This window comes from Oncorhynchus kisutch, linkage group LG30 (genome assembly GCF_002021735.2).
Source record: "Oncorhynchus kisutch isolate 150728-3 linkage group LG30, Okis_V2, whole genome shotgun sequence".
Taxonomy (NCBI): domain Eukaryota; kingdom Metazoa; phylum Chordata; class Actinopteri; order Salmoniformes; family Salmonidae; genus Oncorhynchus; species Oncorhynchus kisutch.
Window position 1 is genome coordinate 25,888,210 of NC_034203.2, and position 21,801 is coordinate 25,910,010.

At 41.5% G+C, this 21,801-nt stretch overlaps 1 protein-coding gene across 1 annotated transcript; it reads left to right on the plus strand.

Moving 5' to 3' along the window:
* Nucleotides 1–1,751: 1,751 nt before the first annotated feature.
* Nucleotides 1,752–21,648, plus strand: LOC109875320 (cadherin-4). Its single transcript, XM_020467638.2, has 14 exons — nucleotides 1,752–1,991; nucleotides 4,053–4,178; nucleotides 5,235–5,390; nucleotides 5,492–5,633; nucleotides 6,182–6,345; nucleotides 8,445–8,579; nucleotides 9,293–9,478; nucleotides 9,667–9,980; nucleotides 10,121–10,263; nucleotides 10,443–10,664; nucleotides 10,895–11,128; nucleotides 12,472–12,599; nucleotides 19,567–19,902; nucleotides 20,098–21,648. The coding sequence occupies exons 1-14, from the start codon at nucleotides 1,941–1,943 to the stop codon at nucleotides 21,292–21,294; spliced, it is 3,534 nt and encodes a 1,177-aa protein (XP_020323227.1). The 5' UTR covers nucleotides 1,752–1,940; the 3' UTR covers nucleotides 21,295–21,648.
* The last annotated feature ends 153 nt before the right edge of the window (nucleotides 21,649–21,801 follow it).

Consider the following 21,801-nt stretch of genomic DNA (forward strand, 5'->3'; position numbering starts at 1 on the left):
CCATTCTTGTGATAATTTTGTGAGATCTTGCGTGGAGCCCCAGATCGAAGGAGATTATCAGTGGTCTTGTATGTCTTCCATTTCCTAATAAATGCTCCCACAGTTGATTTCTTCAAACCAAGCTGGGCCTACAATTTTGTTTCTGGTGTCCTTTGACAGCTCTTTGGTCTTGGCCATAGTGGAGTTTGGAGTGTGACTGTTTGAGGTTGTGGACAGGTGTCTTTTATACTGATAACAAGTTCAAACATGTGTCATTAATACAGATAACGAGTGGAGGACAGAGGAGCCTCTTAAAGAAGAAGTTACAGGTCTGTGAGAGCCAGAAATCTTGCTTGTTTGTAGGTGACCAAATACTTATTTTCCACCATAATTTGCAAATAAATTCATAAAAAATGCTACAATGTGATTTTCTGTATTTTTCCCCCTAATTTTGTCTGTCATAGTTGAAGTGTACCTATGATGAAAATTACAGACCTCTCTCATCTTTTTAAGTGGGAGAACTTGCACAATTGGTGGCTGACTAAATACTTTTTTGCCCCACTGTATTTAACAAAAAATATGTGGGGGAATGGAAATGATGCAGACAATTACATTGATGGAAGCAATCTACCCGCAGTAGTAAAGCTGATCACCCCCTAAGAAAAGTAAAAGAAAAGAGAAACGATAGCGTATAATTACTTTAGGACATGAAGGTCAGTCAATCTAGGAAATGTAAAGAACTTTTAAAGTTTCTTCAAGTGCAGTCACAAAAACCATCAAGCGCTGTGATGAAACTGGCTCTCATGAGGATCGCCACAGGAAAGGAAGACCCAGAGTTACCTCTGCTGTAGAGGATAAGTTCATTAGAGTTAACTGCACCTCAGATTGCAGCCCAAATGAATGTTTCACAGAGTTCAAGTAACAGACACATCGCAACCATCTGTTCAGAGGAGACTTCATGAATCAGGCCTTCATGGTCGAATTGTTGAGAAGAAACCACTACTAAAGGACACCAATAATAAGAAGAGACTTGCTTGGGCCAAGGAACACGAGCAATGGAATTTAGACCAGTGGAAATCTGTCCTTTGGTCTGATGAGTCCAAATGTGAGATTTTTGATTCCAACCTCCATGTCTTTGTAAGACGCAGAGTAGCTGAGTGTATGATCTCTGCATGTGTGGTTCTCAACATGAAGCATTGAGGAGGAGGAGTGATGGAGTGGGGGTGCTTTGCTGGTGACACTGTTGGTGATTTATTTAGAATTCAAGGCACACTTAACCAGCATGGCTACCACAGCATTCTGCATCGATTTGACATCCCATCTGGTTTGCGCTTAGTGGGACTATCATTTGTTTTTCAACAGGACAATGACCCAACACACCTTCCTTATTCTGTGAGTGTTGTCCTTGTCCTTCCCAGCTGAAGGCAGTTTGGGAATGTGACAGTCCTGAGGTGAAGTTTAACACATGAGTGAGAGAGCACTGGATTCAAGATCAAGTCCACATATTTTAGAGAGTTTGAATGATTAAATGCAATACATTCACTTCTTGGACCATTTTGGAAGGCAACATATATTGGTGACCAATTGTGATATATAAACCAATTTGTTTTCATAGGTGATATCCATTCTATATTGTCACACAATAATAATAGCTTTCCCGGTCAGAGCTGTGCACAAATACTCAATCTACTGTATGTGAGCTGTGCACAAATATTCCATCTATGTGTGATGAACCAAGCTTCATCTTTTGCCTCGCCCTTTCTGTAATCAGCCTATGAGCGATGCTGTTGTGAAACTAGTTGACTGCCTATTGCAGTCTGTATAATCAAAGAATAAAGAGTTTACAATTTCGAAAAGGCCGAAGTTGATGTAGGCTACAACAGAAAATACTGAGCAGCAGATTGAAGGATTAGGCTACACTTCAACAGGGGAGCATTTTACCTAAGTCAACAATCATTCCAATGGCCCGTGTAGCCACAGCCACTGTTTTATTATTGCCGTTCATACTAACGGTGAGTAAAACTTCTTATTTTTCATATTGCAGCGTGGTAATGCTGGTAATTAGGTATAGGCTACACGAGCAATAACGGCACTGTTTTTTTTTAGGTGCGACACTTCTCAGGCAGCCTAGATGTGAGCATCTCAATGACAATGTCGGAAAAAAACTGTTTTCTTTTTAGGATTGGAACCTTCACTTATTTGAAGAGAACATTTACTTCATATGTCGCTATTTTATTACTCTCCCGTTCATATTTCGCGTGCAACACCGACTACGGACAACATGAGATTGAGAACAAAAACAGTTTAGCTGCGTAATGGTGCCCAGTGGTCATTTGCCTAGAGAAAGTCTGAACACATCTGGTCAATGTCAGTGAAAGAACAGCTGGTGAAAAACTTCGCTCCGATTTTAGAGAATGTCACTGAATATGATATCCATCAACAGCAACAATCGACACTGATATCACTATCACAACTTTCTCTTAGTTTAAATGTTGTGAAATTGATTTGTTCAACATTTTCATTGGGTCTTCTGCATACAGACGATAACGATTTTATCATAAACTGAATACATACAGCTTCCTGTCGTTGTTACAGTGAACGAAAACTATGAATAGCTTAAAGATATATACTTTTCAGTTATAAGTATGCCTGTCATATGTCTTTGATTATGAATTGGCATAAACATGCAATTATAATTTGCCTTGGCAAGAAACTACACGTTAGGCCTTCAGAAAGTATTCATACTAATTCCACATTTTGTTGTGAATTCAAAATGTGTCTTTCTGGGTAATATTGTACAATATTTTCACATTATTCTTTATAAAATTCTTCAAGCTCTGTCAAGGTGTTTGTTGATTATTGCTAGATAGCAATTTTCAAGTCTTGCCATATATTTTCAAGCTGATTTAAGTCGAAACTGTAACTGGGCCACTCAGGAACATTCAATGTCGTCTTCATAAGCAACTCTAGTGTATATTTGGCCTGGTGTTTTTGGTTATTGTCCTGCTGAAAGGTGAATTTGTCTCCCAGTGTCTGTTGGAAAGCCGACTGTACTTGGTTTTCCTATAGGACTTTGCCTGTGGTTAGCTCTATTCCATTTATTTTTATCCTAAAAAAGCTTCCTAGTCCTTGCCGATGGCATACCCATAACATGATGCAACCACCAGCATGCCTGAAAGAGTGGTACGAAGAGTGAAGAGTGGTACTAAGTGATGTGTTGTGTTGGATTATCCCCAAACATAACGTTTTGTATTCAGGACATAAAGTTCATTGTTTTGCCATATTTTGTTTTGTTTCACCTCATTTGTTTCACCTCATCACCTCATTGCAAAATATTTTGGAATATTTTTTATCTGTACAGGCTTCCTTCTTTTCACCCTGTCATTTAGGTTAGTATTGTGCCATCCTCAGTTTTCTCCTATCACATTAGGAACACCTGCTCTCTCCATGACATAGACTGACCAGATGAATCCAGGTGAAAGCTAGGATCCCTTATTGATATCGCTTGTTAAACCGACTTCAATCAGTGTAGATGAAGGGGAGGAGACAGGTTAAAGAAGGTGTTTTGAGTGTATGTGTGCAATTCAGAGGATGAATGTGCAAGACAAAATATTTAAGTGCCTTTGAACGGGGTATGGTAGTAGGTGCCAGGCACTCTGGTTTGAGTGTGTCAAGAACGGCAATGCAGTTTTACACGCTCAACAGTTTCCCGTGTGTATCAATAATGGTCCACCACACAAAGGACATCCAGACAACTTGACACAACTGTCTGTGGGAAGCATTGGAGTCAATATCGACCAGCATCCTTGTGGAATGCTTTCAACAACTTGTAGAGTCCATGCTGTGGCAAATTAATGCTGAAAAGGGTGTGCAACTCAATATTAAGAATATGTTACTAATGTTTAGTACACTCAATGTATAAGTTATTGAGCAACTTGTAGTCTGCAGTTGTGAGTTATTTAGGAGCAATGCAGTGTTATTACAGTGTTATTATCACGTTAGCATAAAACCCATAGGCCTTCGTAGTGAGTCAATATTATAATGCTGTGTTTTTTCTTTTGTATTTTCTGCAGTTTTTATGTGTGGTGGCAGCAGAAGGCGGTGGGCTGAAGCTGAGAAGACAGAAGAGAGAATGGATCATTCCTCCTAAGAGGTTGAAGGAGAATGTAGATTACACCAGCCAAGAGTACATCTCAAAGGTATGATCTGCTCCTATACGTCTTACTCTAACTCATGGAGTGATTCAGATGTTTCTGACAACCATGAGACATGAAAAAGTCTGAGCATGGCATAGCTCTTTAGGCCACACATCGGATAAGTCAGTTGTCTGTCTAGAATGAAGCATGCATAATAAGATCCATGACGATACAGGGCTTTAGCGTTTAGTCAACATTAGCACTTTGAAAGTTTGTCGATGTCCGTACTTTGAACCAAAGAACTGCTGAATGTTGTCTTACTTTCTACTGATCAGGTTGGTTGCATACAGTATATCTGTGTCAGCTAGATGTTGGACTCTAAAGTGAAGGAATACCTGTGTAATCGTTATGTTTGTGATTTCTGTGTTAGGAACAAGCTGCTCAGAGATACAGCCCAATGTGCGGTCATACTTACAGTCACTGAGCAATGGTTTAGTCTAAAAACAAAACAAATCAAAATGAAATGTTATTTGTCACATGCTCCGAAATCAACAGGTGTAGTGAAATGCTTAACCAACAATGCTGTTTTAAGAAAAATACCTGCTAATTAAACATAAAAAATAAAAAAATAGAAAAGTAACAAATAATTAAAGAGCAGCAGTAAAATTACAATAGTGAGGCTATATACAGGGGGTACCTGTACAGAGTTAATGTGCGGGGGCACCGGTTGGTCGAGGTAATTGAGGTAATATGTACATGTAGGTAGAGTTATTAAAGTCACTATTCATAGATAATAAACAGAGAGTAGCAGCGTAATATAACAAGTCTTTCAAAAACACATTCTGCCTGTATCTCTCTTCTACAACACAAACATGCCATTCATCTATCAATAGTTTCATACCTACAGTATACCTTGATATGAAAGCATGTGTTCAGCTACATCTCCAGATGTACATTTGACATTTCGAGCTATACTCCAAAAATAGGTTCCGTTAAAAAAAAGAAAGGCTTTTGTGGTATTATCCTAGCTATTCACCGATGCTTATTATTATATCAACACTATTACAATAATAATAGTATTTTACTCTCAAGACTGATTGGTATGTGTGTTTTTGACAGATTCGCTCTGATGAGCAGTACATGTCAAAGGTGACTTACTCACTGACTGGGATCGGTGCAGATCAAAACCCCAGGAGCCTATTCACTGTCAACCCAAATACAGGCCTGGTCAGAGTCAATGGAATTCTGGACAGAGAGAAGATACCTTCCTACCATGTAAGCTACCCAGTAAAACCTAATCCAAGGAATGGAATGCTTGTGCTCAAGATGTAAGATATTAAGGAATGTCTGATGTTCTAACATGGTCTCTCTTTTAGTTACTTGGAGTAGCGACATACAACAATGGAAGCAGAGCAGAGAAGGACATTGACCTGCATATTTCCGTTGAGGACCAGAATGACTGCCAACCAGTGTTCGTCTTTGGCCAATCTGGATCCGTTAATGAGTCCAGTGCTGCAGGCATGTTCCAATTATTTTAAATGTTTCTATCAAACTTGATGAGAATTAGTAGCCAGAGTAGTGGTAATGGTTCAAGCTGTAGCTGTTGTAGTAGTAGTGTTATTACCAGTGTTATCAGTGAAATAGTCACAGTAGTGATACAGTAATAGTAGTAGTAGTCATCGGCGTCGTAGTAGTACAGATGTGGGATCTTAATTTGATCACTTTTGTTGCTGAGAATTTTACCTTCACAGCTAATTCAAATGTTTAGTGTATTTGTGTTTTAAATAGGCTTCTAAAGTTTGTAATTTCCACTTTGAAATGTCAGACTCTATTTGACCTAATGACCTAATGAAAAAATGTGCATTCATTATAATCCACATAATAATTCACATTTCCTTTTGCTGCAGGATTATTTTCCTGCTGTAGCAAACGGGCTCATATTAAGATCCTACATATGTAGTAGTAGTGGTAGTGGTGGTAGTGGTAATAGTAGTAGTGGTAATAGTAATAGTACAGTAGTAGTACTGGTGTACTGCACAAGTAACTCTTCCCTTGGTCAATTCCAGAAACCGTTGTCATGAAAGTTTTAGCCACAGATGCAGATGAAGTGAACACGCTACACTCTCAGATTTACTATAGCATAGTGCAGAAGAGTTCTTCAGATAGCATGTTCGCCATCAACTACCAGACTGGAGAGATCATGGTTCGCCAGACTACGCTGGACAGAGAGGTGAGAGAGATACCTTGGTATACTATTATACACTGTACTGTGCATGTTTTTATTTATTCTTATTTCACCTTTATTTAACCAGGTAGGCCAGTTGAGAACAAGTTCTCATTCACAACTGCGACCTGGCCAAGATAAGGCAAAGCAGTGCGACACAAACAACAACACAGAGTTGCACATGGAATAAACAAGTGTACATTCAATAACACAATAGAAAAAAGAAAGTCTATATTCAGTGTTTGCAAATGGCGTGAGGAGGTAGGCAATAAATAGGCCATGGTAGCGAAGTAATTACAATTTAGCAGATTAACACTGGAGTGATAAATGAGCAGATGATGATGTGCAAGTAGAGATACTGGTGTGCAAAAGAGCAGAAAGTAAATAAAAACAGTATGGGAAGAGGTAGGTAGATTGGGTGGGTTATTTACAGATGGACTATGTACAGCTGCAGTGATCGGTTAGCTGCACAGATAGCTGATGTTTAAAGTTAGTGAGGGAGACATAAGTCTCCAGCTTCAGTGATTTTTTTCAATTAGTTCCAGTCATTGGCAGCAGAGAACTGGAAGGAAAGGAGGCCAAAGGAGGTGTTGGCTTTGGGGATGACCAGTGAGATATACCTGCTGGAGCGCGTGCTGTGGGTGGGTGTTGTTATCATGACCAGTGAGCTAAGGCGGAGCTTTACCTAGCATGGACTTATAGATGACCTGGAGCCAGTGGGTCTGGCAACGAATATGTAGCGAGGGCCAGCCGACTAGAGCATACAGGTCGCAGTGGTGGGTGGTATAAGGGGCTTTGGTAACAAAACGGATGACGCTGTGATAGACTACATCCAGTTTGCTGAGTAGAGTATTGGAAGCTGTTTTGTAGATGACATCGCCGAAATCGAGCATCGGTAGGATAGTCAGTTTTACTAGGGTAAGTTTGGCAGCGTGAGTGAAGGATTCTAGATTTGATTTTGTATTGGAGATGTTTAATATGAGTCTGGAAGGAGAGTTTACAGTCTAGCCAGACACCTAGGTATTTGTAGTTGTCCACATATTCTAGGTCAGAACCGTCCAGGATAGTGATGCTAGTCAGGCGGGCGGGTGCAGGCAGCGAACGGTTGAAAAGCATGCATTTGGTTTTATTAGCGTTTAAGAGCATTTGGATGCCACGGAAGGAGTGTTGTATGGCATTGAAGCTTGTTTGGTTAGTTAACACAGTGTCCAAAGAAGGGCCAGAAGTATACATAATGGTATCGTCTGCATAAAGGTGGATCAGGGAATCACTCGCAGCAAGAGCGACATCATTGATATATACAGAGAAAAGAGTCGGTCTGAGAATTGAATCCTGTGCTACCCCCATAGAGACTGCCAGAGGTCCGGTCAACAGGCCCTCCGATTTAACACACTGAACTCTGTCTGCAAAGTAGTTGGTGAACCAGACGAGGCAGTCATTTGAGAAACCAAAGCTATTGAGTCTGCCAATAAGAATACAGTGATTGACAGAGTCGAAAGCCTTATCGGTGGTGACCGTGTTACCTAGCCTCAGTGCAGTGGGCAGCTGGGATGAGGTGCTCTTGTTCTCCATGGACTTTACAGTGTCCCAAAGCTTTTTGGAGTTAGAGCTACAGGATGCAAATTTCTGTTTGAAAAAGCTGGCCTTTGCTTTCCTGACTGACTGCGTGTATTGGTTCCTGACTTCCCTGAACAGTTGCATATCGCCGGGGCTATTCGATGCTAATGCAGTCCGCCACGGGATGTTTTTGTGCTGGTCAATGGCCGTCAGGTCTGGAGTGAACCAAGGGCTATATCTGTTTAGTTCTACATTTTTTGAAAGGAGCATGCTTATTTAAGATGGTGAGGAAGTTACTTTTAAAGATCGACCAGGCGTCATCGACGGGATGAGGTCAATATCATTCCAGGATACCCGGGCCATGTCGATTAGAAAGGCCTGCTCACAAAAGTCACTGTGAAAGTGTCAATGCATACAATGCATACAGTGCTGTGGTCACCACAGCACTGTATGCATTGTATGCATTGACACTTTCACAGCCAGTAATGTTGATATCTACAACAATAAGTAACTAACTATAAGCTCTATTATATTTCTTGGTTGTCTAGACCCAAGACACCTACACCCTGACTGTAAAAGGCTCAGACATGAACGGAGCAATGGGTGGAAACTCAGGAACAGGACAGGTGGTGATTAAAATCCTGGACATCAATGACAACATCCCCACCCTGGAGAAAGAATATGTAAGATCTCAACCTCTCAACCTGTTTATATTTATTATATTGAAGCGACAATAACCCAATCAGTATAATAGTGCTTTTATATTTATTATGTTGTAGCAACCATAACCCAACACCTAGCAGCCTCGTGGAGAAGTTCAGATCTCTTGGCGCAATGGCTAATGTGTTGGCTTGACAGTTGCTGGACACCCGAAATTCACTGCAATATTACATTTTTTATTTATTTGTTATTTTACCAGGTAAGTTGACTGAGAACACATTCTCATTTGCAGCAACCACCTGGGGAATAGTTACAGGGGAGAGGAGGGGGATGAATGAGCCAATTGTAAACTGGGGATTATTAGGTGACCGTGATGGTTTGAGGGCCAGATTGGGAATTTAGCCATGACACCGGGGTTAACACCCCTACTCTTATGATAAGTGCCATGGGATCTTTAATGACCTCAGAGTCAGGACACCCGTTTAACATCTCACCCGATAGATGGCGGCACCCTACCCTGGGGCATTGGGGCATTGGGATGTTTTTTTAGACCAGAGAAAATAGTGCCTCCAACTGGCCCTCCAACACCACTTCCAGCAGCATCTGGTCTCAGTACCAACCCTGCTTAGCTTCAGAAGCAAGCCAGTAGTGGTATGCAGGGTGGTATGCTGCTGGCAAATAAGCAATATGTTGCTGGGGATGTATGAACTTTTGATGTGTGAATGTGTGTTTTCAGTACGAGGGGAGTGTGTTGGAGAACACGGTCAATGTGGAGGTGCTGAGGATCAAAGCCACTGATCTGGACCTGATGTACACTGAGAACTGGCTGGCTGTGTTCACCATCATCACAGGCAACGAAGCCGGCTACTTCACCATCACTACCGACTCCAAGACCAACGAAGGCATTATTATGATAACCAAGGTATGGGCTATGATTGAAGATTGACTCAGGCTTGAATTTAATCAAAAGCATTTCGAACATTTTCTTTTAAATGAAATTCCAGCCTCAGTGTCTTGTAACTACTAGTCTTCTCAATTCTCATAATATTACAACATTGTTTGTATCACCGGACTCATTCTACTGTCTATCCCTGCTGTTTGAATCTAAAGGCACTGGACTATGAGGACCTGAAAGTGCTCAACCTTGCCATAAGTGTTTCCAACAAAGCAGTGTACTACTTTGGCTCCTCTTCTACGAGTGGAGGGATAGGAGGAGGAGGGGTTGCAGGCGGGGGTATGACGGGAGGTGGTAAGACCTACCCCATCAAGATAAATGTGATCAACCAGAAAGAGGGCCCCAGATTCCAGCCAATGGTTAAAGTGGTGACCATCTCTGAGGACTCCACCACAGTCACCATTAACAAGGTCATCACTACCTACGCAGCCATTGACAGTGACACACTACTGACTGCTACCAATGTTAGGTGAGATCCCAGATGTTTTCATATTGTTTTATCGGAGTGAATATTATGTGATGTGATTTTATGTTATGTTAATCTCCATCTTACTAAAGGATCATTGAGTTGATCCTAATTGTGTGCTCTTGTCATTATCATTTACTCAGGTATGCCAAAAAATCCGATGTAGACAACTGGCTGATCATTGATGAAAAGACAGCAGAGATCAAGCTGAACAAAGTGCCTGATCGGGAGTCCAAATACCTGGTCAATGGAACATACTATGCCAAGATAATAGCCATCACAACCGGCAAGTACCCATACTATAATCAATTTGTCCTCATGCCATTCTGTAAGATATCAAGAAGTCAAGAAATCTGTCCAGAACATTGGCGACTGAAGATGCACTCTAGGACCTTTGCTCCACTTGGAGCTAAAAGAGAATAAGTCAAGTCTGTACGTAATTCTGTATTTTCTTTTGGTGTACAGATCTGCCATCCAAAACGGCCACAGGGACAATAGCTATCCAGGTGGAGGACTTTAACGACCACTGTCCCATACTGACAGCTACGGCTACGACCATGTGTCTGGGGGACACCACTGTGTATGTCAAGGCTGTGGATGGGGACACCTTCCCCAACGGAGCTCCCTTCAAGTTCAGAGTGATTCAGGGGGACAGCAAACAGAAGTGGACAGTGGAGCACCTCAATGGTAACATAACTAATCTGGGACTTTGGGGTTTAGTAATCAGATAGACAAGCTTAATCAAGGGGTGTTTTGCTTTTATTTTGTTGAGCCTGATAGAAGGTGTTTTAGAATAAGCAGTCTTAAACTGAACTTAAATTACCTATTGTGGTGTGTTTGAATGGAATTGGTTGATAGATTTGATGTCTAGATTTGTATAATTCATGTTTGTTTTGTCTCTCTCATATTTATTTTAGCTACCACTGCCATTTTACGAGACCATGCCCACATGTGGCCAGGTCACTACAAGGTTGCTGTGGAGATCAGTGACCAGCAGGGGAAGGCCTGTGCAGACATCCAGATTCTGAACGTGGATGTGTGCACCTGTGATCAGGTCAATAAGGTCTGCTTTGCCTGGAAGATGGGTAAGGACGTCACATTAGGAGCATCTGCCATCCTGCTGCTCCTTCTGGGCCTCCTGCTGTTGCTGCGTGAGTAGGCCCTCTGTTAACTTCATCCTCTGTTGGCTTCCTCAAACTGCCTACTTGATAAAGATCTAGGGAGGAGAGACTGCTTCATAATGCTGCTGACTAACGTATTTCAATATGTTTTGAGTGATTAGTAAGTTGGGCAAGACAAGTCACTAGGCAGGTTTACATTGACCCAGGTTTATTCGACAAAAGCAATGTCACAAAATAATATATGTTGACGTGTGTAATGGAAATGGCAGATATACTGTACAAGTAGGAGATATTTTCTAAAGATCAACAACATTTTTATCTGTTCTACAGGGGTGGATTTTTATTTTGTCCTGCTTTCTTTACTGCGACAAATGATGATGGAAACAGTGTTTTTTGAGTAAATGATGATTGTTGAATCATTTTGAAGGCACGTGATGTCATCACGCTTCTATAAAACTCCACTCCTCATTTCTTTCTGAAAGCATAGTTCTTGCTTCACCCATTTTTTTCAACTATGAAAATTATGTTGTTTTCTTTGCAGGACAAGGATTGTCCTGACTTTCAAGAATGCATGAATTGCTTCGCCTTGCTTTTATGATTGGCTAGAAAGTTTCACCATCCAATTATTTCAGATTTACAGGAGTGCAAGTTTCACCATGGCACGGACCATGCACAGGATCGTTGTTTGAATATAGCACATTTTTGTCAATGATTGTATTCTGTTCATTCTGGCATTCGCGGGCTACCTGAGACATGAAACAGATAGAGGGCATAAGCTACTGTCACCAATTTATTAGGCCTAATGTGCAATTTGCCTAAATGGAAAATGGAAACACCAGTTTTTTTTTATTCTACACTGTACACTCTTACAAAAAAGGGTTCAGAATAGGTTCTTCAGCTGTCCCCATACGATAACCCTTTTGGTTCCAGGTAGAACTCTTTTGGGTTCCTTGTAGAACCATCTTTGTAAAGGGTTCTACATGGAACTCAAAAGGGTTTTTACCTGGAACCAAAAAGGGTTCGTCAAAGGGATATCCTATGGCAGCTGAAGAATCCTTTGAGGTTCTAGATAGCACCTTTTTTTCTAAGAGTATAGATTTTAGGTGTGATGTCATTATGTTTAGCTGTTTTTATTGACTCAAGATAGTTAAATGGAAACACACAATAGCATGCAATTGTCGCATCAATTTTCTATTCAAACTTTAGAAATGTTCACAACAAATCACTGGACAAGGTAATGTAAACATACATAGCTATTGATGGGTTATGTCTACAACCCTTTGTCCCAAGGCATTCAGACCTCTCACCTAACAGCATGTCTTGGGCTTTGTGTTTTGTGAACATTAGTTGAAATTTGGAATGTGTGTTTACAGTGGTGCCCCTCCTGCTGCTGTTCTGTCTGTGTGGAGGAGTGGCGTCCATATGTGACTTTAAGGCCATGCCATTTGACACTAAAGAACACCTGATTCCATATCACACCGAGGGAAAAGGAGAAGACAAGGTATTTTATACATGATGGCACTGCCAATGGATGACATCAAACTGGTGTCTGTAGTAGAGGTTGTAAATAAGAATGATCTTTGGACATACAGTATCAGTCAAAGGTTTGGACACACCTACTCATTCAAGGGTTTTTCCTTAATTTTTACAAATTTCAACATTGTAGAATAATAGTTAAGACATCAAAATGATTAAATAACACATATGGAATCATGTAGTAACCAAAAAAGTTTTAAACAAATCAAAATATATTTTATATTTGAGATTCTTCAAAGTAGCCACCCTTTGCTTTGATGACAGCTTTGCACACTCTTGGCATTCTCTCAACCAGCTTCATGAGGTAATCACCTGGAATGCATTTAAATTAACAGGTGTGCCTTGTTAAAGCTAATGTCACGCCTTGGTCTTAGTATTTTGTGTTTTCTTTAATTATTTGTTCAGGCCAGGGTGTGACATGGGGTTATTGTATTGTCTTATTGGGGTTTTTGTAGGCATTGGGATTGTGGTTGATTAGGGGTGTGTCTAGTATAGGCTTGGCTGCCTGAGGCGGTTCTCAATCTGAGTCAGGTGATTCTCGTTGTCTCGGATTGGGAACCGTATTTAGGTAGCCTGAGTTTCACTTTGTATTTCGTGGGTGATTGTTCCTGTCTCTGTGTAGTGTTCACCAGATAGGCTGTATTAGGTTTCACGTTCCGTTTGTTGTTTTCGTATTTATTAGTTATTTCATGTATCGTTCCGTTTTTCATTAAAAGATCATGATTAACCACCACGCTACATTTCGGTCCGACTCTCTTTCGACAAACGAAGAACGCCGTTACAGCTAATTTGTGGAATTTCTTTCCTTCTTAATGCATTTCAGCCAATCAGTTGGCTGTGTTGGTATACAGATACGTCCTCAGATACGTCATCAGAGAGCGCAACAGAACATTGTACTGTCTACACTCGGTTTGTTGTTAATATTAAAACATTTTCATGAAATCGATTTTAATCAGAACTAAAGTTTTGTTGCTAAGGATTCCATGACGCGGTTAGCCTTTACGACTGGGACTGCAAGTTTGTGTTCCATTTTTTGTGTGGATTCCGCGAGTGCTAGCTGGCTGTACTACAGACACCTGTCGTCATCGTGGGAAAGACTCATTGTTATCTTTTCGTAAATCAACTGGTTGCAGTAAAGTGCCAAAAGCTTTACACTATGGAGGAACAACATACTCCATCATGGAAAGGTCCGACTACCTCACAATATAACTTTAACCCGACAAAAAAATGTAAAACAGATTCATCTACAGACACGGACGATTTACTTACCGTCGAGGCAAGTACTCTGGCTGGAATCCATGCAACACTGGAAAAGTTGTGTGAGGAGGTAGCAGGGCTGAGGGGGAGTTTAGCCAGAGTGAAATTCTCACGCTCCAAGGAGAAACAAGGCACTCACAGCCAAGGTAAAAATCCATGATTCCAACATGGATTGTCTACTCAGGGAAAACAGGGTGATGAAGGAGTCGCTACTAGACATTCAAAGTCGTAGCATGCGTGAAAATCTTTTTTTTTATGGGATTCCTGAGGACGCATCCAATAATCCAGAGGGCGCGATCAGAGAATTCATGCAATTCCCATTGAAACTTCCTATAGAAACTGTAAACAAGGTGGCTTTCCACCGAGTGCACAGACTTGGAGCTCGGAGCGACAAGACCAAGGGTCCCCGACCGATCATCGCAAAATTTGAACAATACCAACAAAAGGAGCTGATCAACAGCAGAGGCAGGGAGCTTAAAGGGACCAAATTCAGTCTCAGTGACCAAGGGAGATAAACGAACGTCGTAAGAGACTGTATCCGGTACAAAGGCAACTTAGGGAGAAGGGTATGTGTGCCTTTCTCATTGTGGACAAACTCTTTATAGATGGACAGCTATTCTGAGACAGCTTCATAACACCATGGCTGTACTAAATTCTACAGGGACTTCAGGTTACGAAAAAAAGAAAGTATGGGAACTGTAAAAATGAAGTGGATATGAAGTGGATATGAACACACACATACTCAATTACATGCTCGCTTACACATACAGACTTATACATAAACACACACCTGCTCTCGCTCTCTTCTCTCACTCTTTTTCTCTCTTCTCTCTCTCTATTGTCGAGAACTGTTTTAAAATGTAATATGTTTATTGTTTGACTATCTTTTTTATGTATTTGTCTACAAGTTTATATATGTTTACAACAAACAAGGGGAAGATATCAGAATAGGGACACTGGGGAATAATAACATATTGTACGGAATACATTTGTACTGTAGTGAAGCCTTCTCTAGAGTAATGCAAGGTGTCTTTCATGATCATGTTTAATGTAAATTGCTATGGAAATGTTGGGATGTGTTTTTCAATGGTGTTAAAGGTAACTATGATGCAACTATGACGGTGATACGATATGGATTACAATTATCATCATGAATATTAAGGCTATACGCACTACATGTTACACACATAGACACTCAACCATGCAAATTGGCATATTATTTATCTAGACATTACATATTATAGTCTTACTCTTATACAGACATCGTACACACTCTCACTAAATCACATCCAATATACACATCATCCTACGATTTACTACACACATAATATCTTGTCTCAATCTGTGGTATTGGCTCACAGGTAAACAGGCAAGGGAATAAAACAAATATTGCTAGAACCTATTTCTTGAACTCTAAATATCAGTCATTTGAAAGCTCTAATTTTGACTGTCATAATACCTCTAATGGCAGTAAATTTACAAGCACTAATTATGGTCAATTTAGACTGAGAATAGTATCTAGTTAAGGTAAGAGGTGAAATAAGTATAGCCAGTTATAATTGTAATTGTTTAGCATTGTTTGGCTAAAAGAAAAGTTATATAACATATACTGTAGACAAGAAACTCACACTACATCCTTAGGTGTAGTTGCGTGGAAAAAGGAATGGGGTGGTGAAAAATGTTTCTGTCATGGACAAAGGAACTCAAAAGGTGTGATGATATTAATTAACAACAACTTCGATCTGAATGTGCAAATAGTCAGGAATGATTCGCAAGGAAGGTGGATCTTTTTGAATATGAATGTGGACGAAAAAGAGATTTGGCTCATTATTCTATATGGTCCAAATCAGGATGATCCATACCTCATCGAAAACATTTATACTAATTTATTGAACTTACAGGCAACAAATGATCAAATTATAATGGTAGGAGACTATAACACAGTGTTAAGTACCTCAATGGACCGTAAAGGTAATCACTCTCTGTTGTGATTAGGGGGCAGTATTTTCATTTTTGGAAAAATAACGTTCCCAAAGTAAACAGGATATTTTGTCAGGACCAGATGCTAGAATATGCATATAATTGACAGCTTAGGATAGAAAACACTCTAAAGTTTCCAAAACTTTAAAAAATATTGTCTGTGAGTATAACAGAACTGATATTGCAGGCGAAAGCCTGAGAAAAATCCAATCCGGAAGTGACTCATGTTTTGAATGCTCTGCGTTCCGATACGTCCCTATTGAGCAGTGAATGGGCTATCAACCAGATTACTTTTTCTACATATTCCCCAAGGTGTTTACAGCATTGTGACGTTGTTTCACGCCTTTATGTTGAAGAATAAGCATAAGCGGCTACATTGCGCAAGTGGTCACCTGATGGCTCTCAGAATGATTCTTTTCGTAAAATACAGAGGTAGCCATTTTTCCTCTCGCTCCTACTGAAAAACCAATTGTCCCGGTGAATATATTATCGAATAGGTATTTGAAAAACACCTTGAGGATTGATGATAAACAATGTTTGCCATGTTTCTGTCGATATTATGGAGCTAATTTGGAATATTTTTCGGCATTGTCGTGACCGCAATTTCCGGTCGAACAAACGGAGCTATTTCGCCTACAAAAATAATATTTTTGGAAAAAAGGAACAATTGCAATCTAACTGGGAGTCTCGTGAGTGAAAACATCCGAAGCTCATCTAAGGTAAACGATTTAATTTGATTGCTTTTCTGATTTTCGTGACCAAGTTACCTGCTGCTAGCTGGACATAATGCTATGCTAGGCTATCGATAAACTTACACAAATGCTTGTCTTGCTTTGGCTGTAAAGCATATTTTGAGAATCTGAGATGATTAACAAAAGGCTAAGCTGTGTTTCAATATATTTCACTTGTGATTTTCATGAATAGGAATATTTTCTAGTAATATTTATGTCTGTTGCGTCATGCTAATTAGTGTCAGATGATGACAACGATCCCGTTCACGGGATGGGAGTTACAACAAGTGCCCTTAAGGAAATCACAAATATTATGGACACATTAGAAATAGTAGATATTCGGAGACTAAAAAACCCGACCTAGTGAGATATGCAGTTGAAGTCAGAAGTTTACATACACTTAGGTTGGAGTCATTAAAATTCATTTTTCAACCACTCCACAAATTTCTTGTTAAACTTCTTATGGCTGGGGGGCAGTATTGAGTAGCTTGGATGAAAAAGGTGCCCAGAGTAAACTGCCTGCTACTCAGGCCCAGAAGCTAAGATATGCATATTATTAGTATTGGATGGATTTTTTTCACAGGTTTTTGCCTGCCATATGATTTCTGTTATACTCACAGGCATCATTCAAACAGTTTTAGAAACTTCAGAGTGTTTCTAAAACTGCCATACAGATACCCGCCATGTTGTGGAGTCAACAGAAGTCAGAAACAGCATTATAAATACTCACTTACCTTTGATGATCTTCATCAGAATGCACTCCCAGGAATCCCAGTTCCACAATAAATGTTTGTTTTGTTCGATACAGTCCATCATTTATGTCCAAATACCTCCTTTTTGTTTGCACGTTTAGTTCACAAATCAATATTCACGACACGCATGCCAGACGAAAAGTCAAAAAGTTCCATTACAGTTCATAGAAACATGTCAAACGATGTATAGAATCAATCTTTAGGATGTTTTTATCAACGGGAGAATTCCTTTTTATTAAGAAATGCAATGGAACGCAGCTACCTCTCACGGGCGTTCGCTTGACTGAGCTCATGGCCTTCTACCAGACCTCTGGTTGAAACAGCTCTCATTCACCCCACTTTACAGTAGAAGCCTCAAACAAAGTTCTAAAGACTGTTGACATCTAGTGGAAGCCATAGGAAGTGCAGTCAGAACAAATTTACACTGTATCTTGGATAGGCAAAGAGTTGAACAACTACAAACCTCAGATTTCCCACTTCCTGGTTGGATTTTTTCTCAGGTTTTTGCCTGCTATATGAGTTCTGTTATACTCACAGACATCATTCAAACAGTTTTAAAAACTTCAGAGTGTTACTCTGGATGTTGACACCAGGATGTTGACACCAGTGCCATACAGATTGCAAAATAGTTGGGAAGAGATTTTTGATGTACCGATTCCATGTTGTCTGAGATTCAAGACTGCTTTTCAGCTAAAATTATTATATAGAATTCTTGCCACCAACAAAATGTTGAATATTTGGGGCATACAATCATCGAAGCTCTGCAAATTTTGTTGTGAGGATACAGAATCAATAGACCATTTATTTTTGTATTGATCTCAGGTAGCCTGTTTCTGGTCTTAGGTTCAGGAATGGTTGAAAATGCATAGCATTGATCTAAAATTGACCCTAGAAATAGTACTGTTAGGAGATCTGGAGAGACCGGGTCAGTCAATTACTAATATACTAATACCCTTAGTAAAGCATTTATCTTCACCTCCACAATCTGTGGATTCTATTCGATTATATAGATTAACGTTAAACATAACAGCATAGTTGAAAGTTATGTGTTGCGTAGAAACCCGAAGAGGGTGGCCAGCAGAGATATATGGGATGGGCTGAGGAAGCTGAGGGTTGGGATGTGGAATTGGAGACAAGTGGGAGTCGAGTTGCTGTGCAGGAGATAATAATCGTCAAAGAAAAAAAGTCTAAATAAAGCATCATTAAAAGTATGTTTGAATGACACTGAGGGGCAGTGTTTTTACAACTAATGCCGGTTTGCCTGAGGTTGATGAATCATTTGGGTTGTGACAAGGTAGGATTGGTATACAGAAGATAGCCCTATTTGGTAAAAGACCAAGTCCATATTATGGCAAGAACTGCTCAAATAAGCAATGAGAAACGACAGTCCATCATTACTTTGAGAAAATCCAGAAAATGTTAAGAACTTTGAAAGTTCCTTCAAGTGCAGTCGCAAAAAACATCAAGCGCTATGATGGAACTGGGCACAGGAAAGGAAGACCCAGAGTTACCTCTGCTGCAGAGGATAAGTTCATTAGAGTTTACTGCACCTCAGATTGCAAGCATGGAGGAGGAGGTGTGATGGTGTGGGGGTGTGGTGCTGGTGACACTGTCTGTGATTTATTTAGAATTCAAGGCACACTTAACCAGCATGGCTGCCACAACATTCTGCAGCGATATGCATCATTTTTCAACAGGCCAATGACCCACCACACCTTGGCTGCGTAAGGGCTATTTGACCAAGAAGGATAGTGATGGGGTGCTGCATCAGATGACCTGGCCTCCACAATCACCCGACCTGAAACCCAATTGAGATGGTTTGGGATGAGTTGGACCACAGAGTGAAGGAAAAGCAGCCAACAAGTGCTCAGCATATGTAGGAACGCCTTCAAGACAGTTGAAAAAGCATTCCAGGTGTAGTTGGTTGCGAGAATGCCAATAGTGTGCCAAGCTGTCATCAAGGCAAAGGGTGGCTCCTTTGAAGAATCTCAAGAATAAAAAATGTTTTTATTTGTTTAACACTTTTGGGTTAGTAAATTATTCCATATGCGTTATTTCATAGTTTTGATGTCTTCACTATTATTCTACAATGTAGAAAATAGTAAAAATAAAGAAAAACCCTTGAATGAGTAGGTGTGTCCTTGACTGGTACTGTACATTTATTATGTTCCATTTCTAAGTTAAAATTTGGCCCACTCATTCCCCCTCACAGGAAATTCCACTCCTGCAAATTCCTGTGGCGATAGATGGCTCCATCAAAGTTGTTGACTTGGCAAACAACGGGGAGGGAATGGGATTAATAAGAGATGCAGGGGCTGCAGGAGGATCAGCAGGAGGAGTGTTCGGGGACGGCTTCACCCCGTCCGCAATAAGCACATGGGAGCACAACCATTCCCATGGCTCCCACCAGCCCAGCGGCAGAGTGAAGGTGAGCTACGGCGTGGGTGGAGGAACCATGACTGGACATGAACACTTCTCCAGATATGGAGCTGGAGCTTATGACGGGGTCGCTCTCTCCGAGGGAGACCTAAAGGAGTACTACTCTGCAGTGAGTATCTTAGATCATGATTGTTTGAAGACCAGTAAAAGTGTGTATGCATTGGTATTGAGATTATACAGAGTCGGTGAAAGTACATTTCTTGGATTACTCCTTTAACATAGGAGTTGAGGGCAGCGTTATTGTAGCCATTTTGATTAAATTTGTCAATATACTGTATCTGTTCCTATCATATGACCTTTGCAGAAGGCCAATCATGCTGCGCAGAACGACCAACAGAGAGATGACCTACTGATCTACGACTATGAAGGTCAGGGGTCACCGGTAGGCTCTGTTGGCTGCTGCAGCCTCCTGGGGGCCGATGACGACCTGGACTTCCTCAACGACCTGGGGCCCAAGTTCAAGACCCTGGCCAAGATCTGCCAGGGGTCAATAGCTATGGAGGCGGAGACTGTCAACATGTCTGTGTCATCCCCTAGACCTAGGCCTACCACATCCACCCACACAGAGGTCAATAGAGACACAGCTCTCAATGTCAATACCCTGAACACCTCATCCACCACCTCCACCTCCTCCACACCCCTACAGGAGAACCTGGTTACTCGGGCCCAAGGATCAGCCACCATCCGCAAGGTTCAGGAGAACAAGGTGATGCCCAACAAGACCCTCTTCATCCAGCAGCCCCCTATGTACTACGCTGCTGCCCCCACCATGTACATGGTGGAGCCCCAGCCCCAGTTGGTGCTGGTGGAGCAGAGAGGGGGAGGTGGTTATGTCCGTGCCCAGCAGGCGGTAAGCCAGGTGGGGGTAGGGATGGGTCAGGGGGTGGTGCAGGTAGGAGGGCTCCATGGTTCTCAGGGCATGATTTCACTGGAGAGGCAGGTAGGAGCAGGTGGTAGTGGGGAAGGACAAGGTCATGTTGTTATGGGGGCAAGCCAGGTCTTACAGGGAGCGGGCCACACTATTTTGGGGGGAGGTCACATTATTACAGAGACGAGCCAAACCATTACACGGGGAGGCCAGTTTCTACAGGGGGCAGACCAGACCATGATCGGAAAAGACCATCTATCGCCAGGAGGAAACTTCTCACAGGGAAGCCTGTCCGGGTCCAGGAAAGTGCTGGTTGTTGAGAGCGGGTCTGGGTCAGCCTCGGCAGCAGGGTGCAGCGCAGGCTTAGGGGCTGCCCAGGTCATCATGCTGCAGAGAGGCCAGGGGTTAGAGGTCAAATGTCATAGTGTAGAAGTGAGAGGTCAGGGTGATGCTTCCTCGTTGAGATCCAGCTCCCTGTGTGGCACGGCAGGGTCAAACGAGGCCTCTGCTACTGCTGTCAAAGTCACCACCACGCCCACAGCTGCACCCTGTAGCAGCAGCCACACAGCTGTGGTGCAAGAGAAGAAAATATCTGTCACTGAGAAATACGTTGAGACCAGTACTATAGCGTAGAAAAACAACTTCACATCAGCTTGATAACATACTGTACACTGTGGGTTTAAAGGTGATTTCTAGGGAGAGAGAACGAGATAGAGAGATAGAGGTACTGGTGCTTTGTGCTGGTGCTCTCTTCTGGTCTGAAATACAGGAATTCTACCCATTGTTTGTTAACAACTCTTTTATAACACTTTTAGTTTTTATTATCACGATTACCAGATGGTATATAATCCTAAATATGATTCATTGATACATTGTAAATTAATGATTGAGAGGAGAAAGGCTCCGACAGCGCTGGAGAGGCGGGAGACTCCGACAGCGCAGGAGAGGCGAGGCGCACTGTAGGCCTGATGCGTGGTGCTGGCACTGGTGATAATGGAGCGAGGACACGCACAGGAAGCCTGGTGCGGGGAGCTGCTACCGGAGGACTGGTGTGTGGAGGTGGCTCTGGATAGACCGGACCGTGCAGGCGCACTGGAGCTCTTGAGCACCGAGCCTGCCCAAGCTTACCTGGCTCGATGC

Bases quoted from the DNA above. Each gene is read 5' to 3' on its own strand.
- LOC109875320 (XM_020467638.2), top strand. From the start codon at position 1,941: ATGGCCCGTGTAGCCACAGCCACTGTTTTATTATTGCCGTTCATACTA. The intron at 9,981-10,120 runs GTGAGATCCCAG...TCATTTACTCAG, and splicing joins CTGACTGCTACCAATGTTAG to GTATGCCAAAAAATCCGATG. The intron at 19,903-20,097 runs GTGAGTATCTTA...TGACCTTTGCAG, and splicing joins TAAAGGAGTACTACTCTGCA to AAGGCCAATCATGCTGCGCA.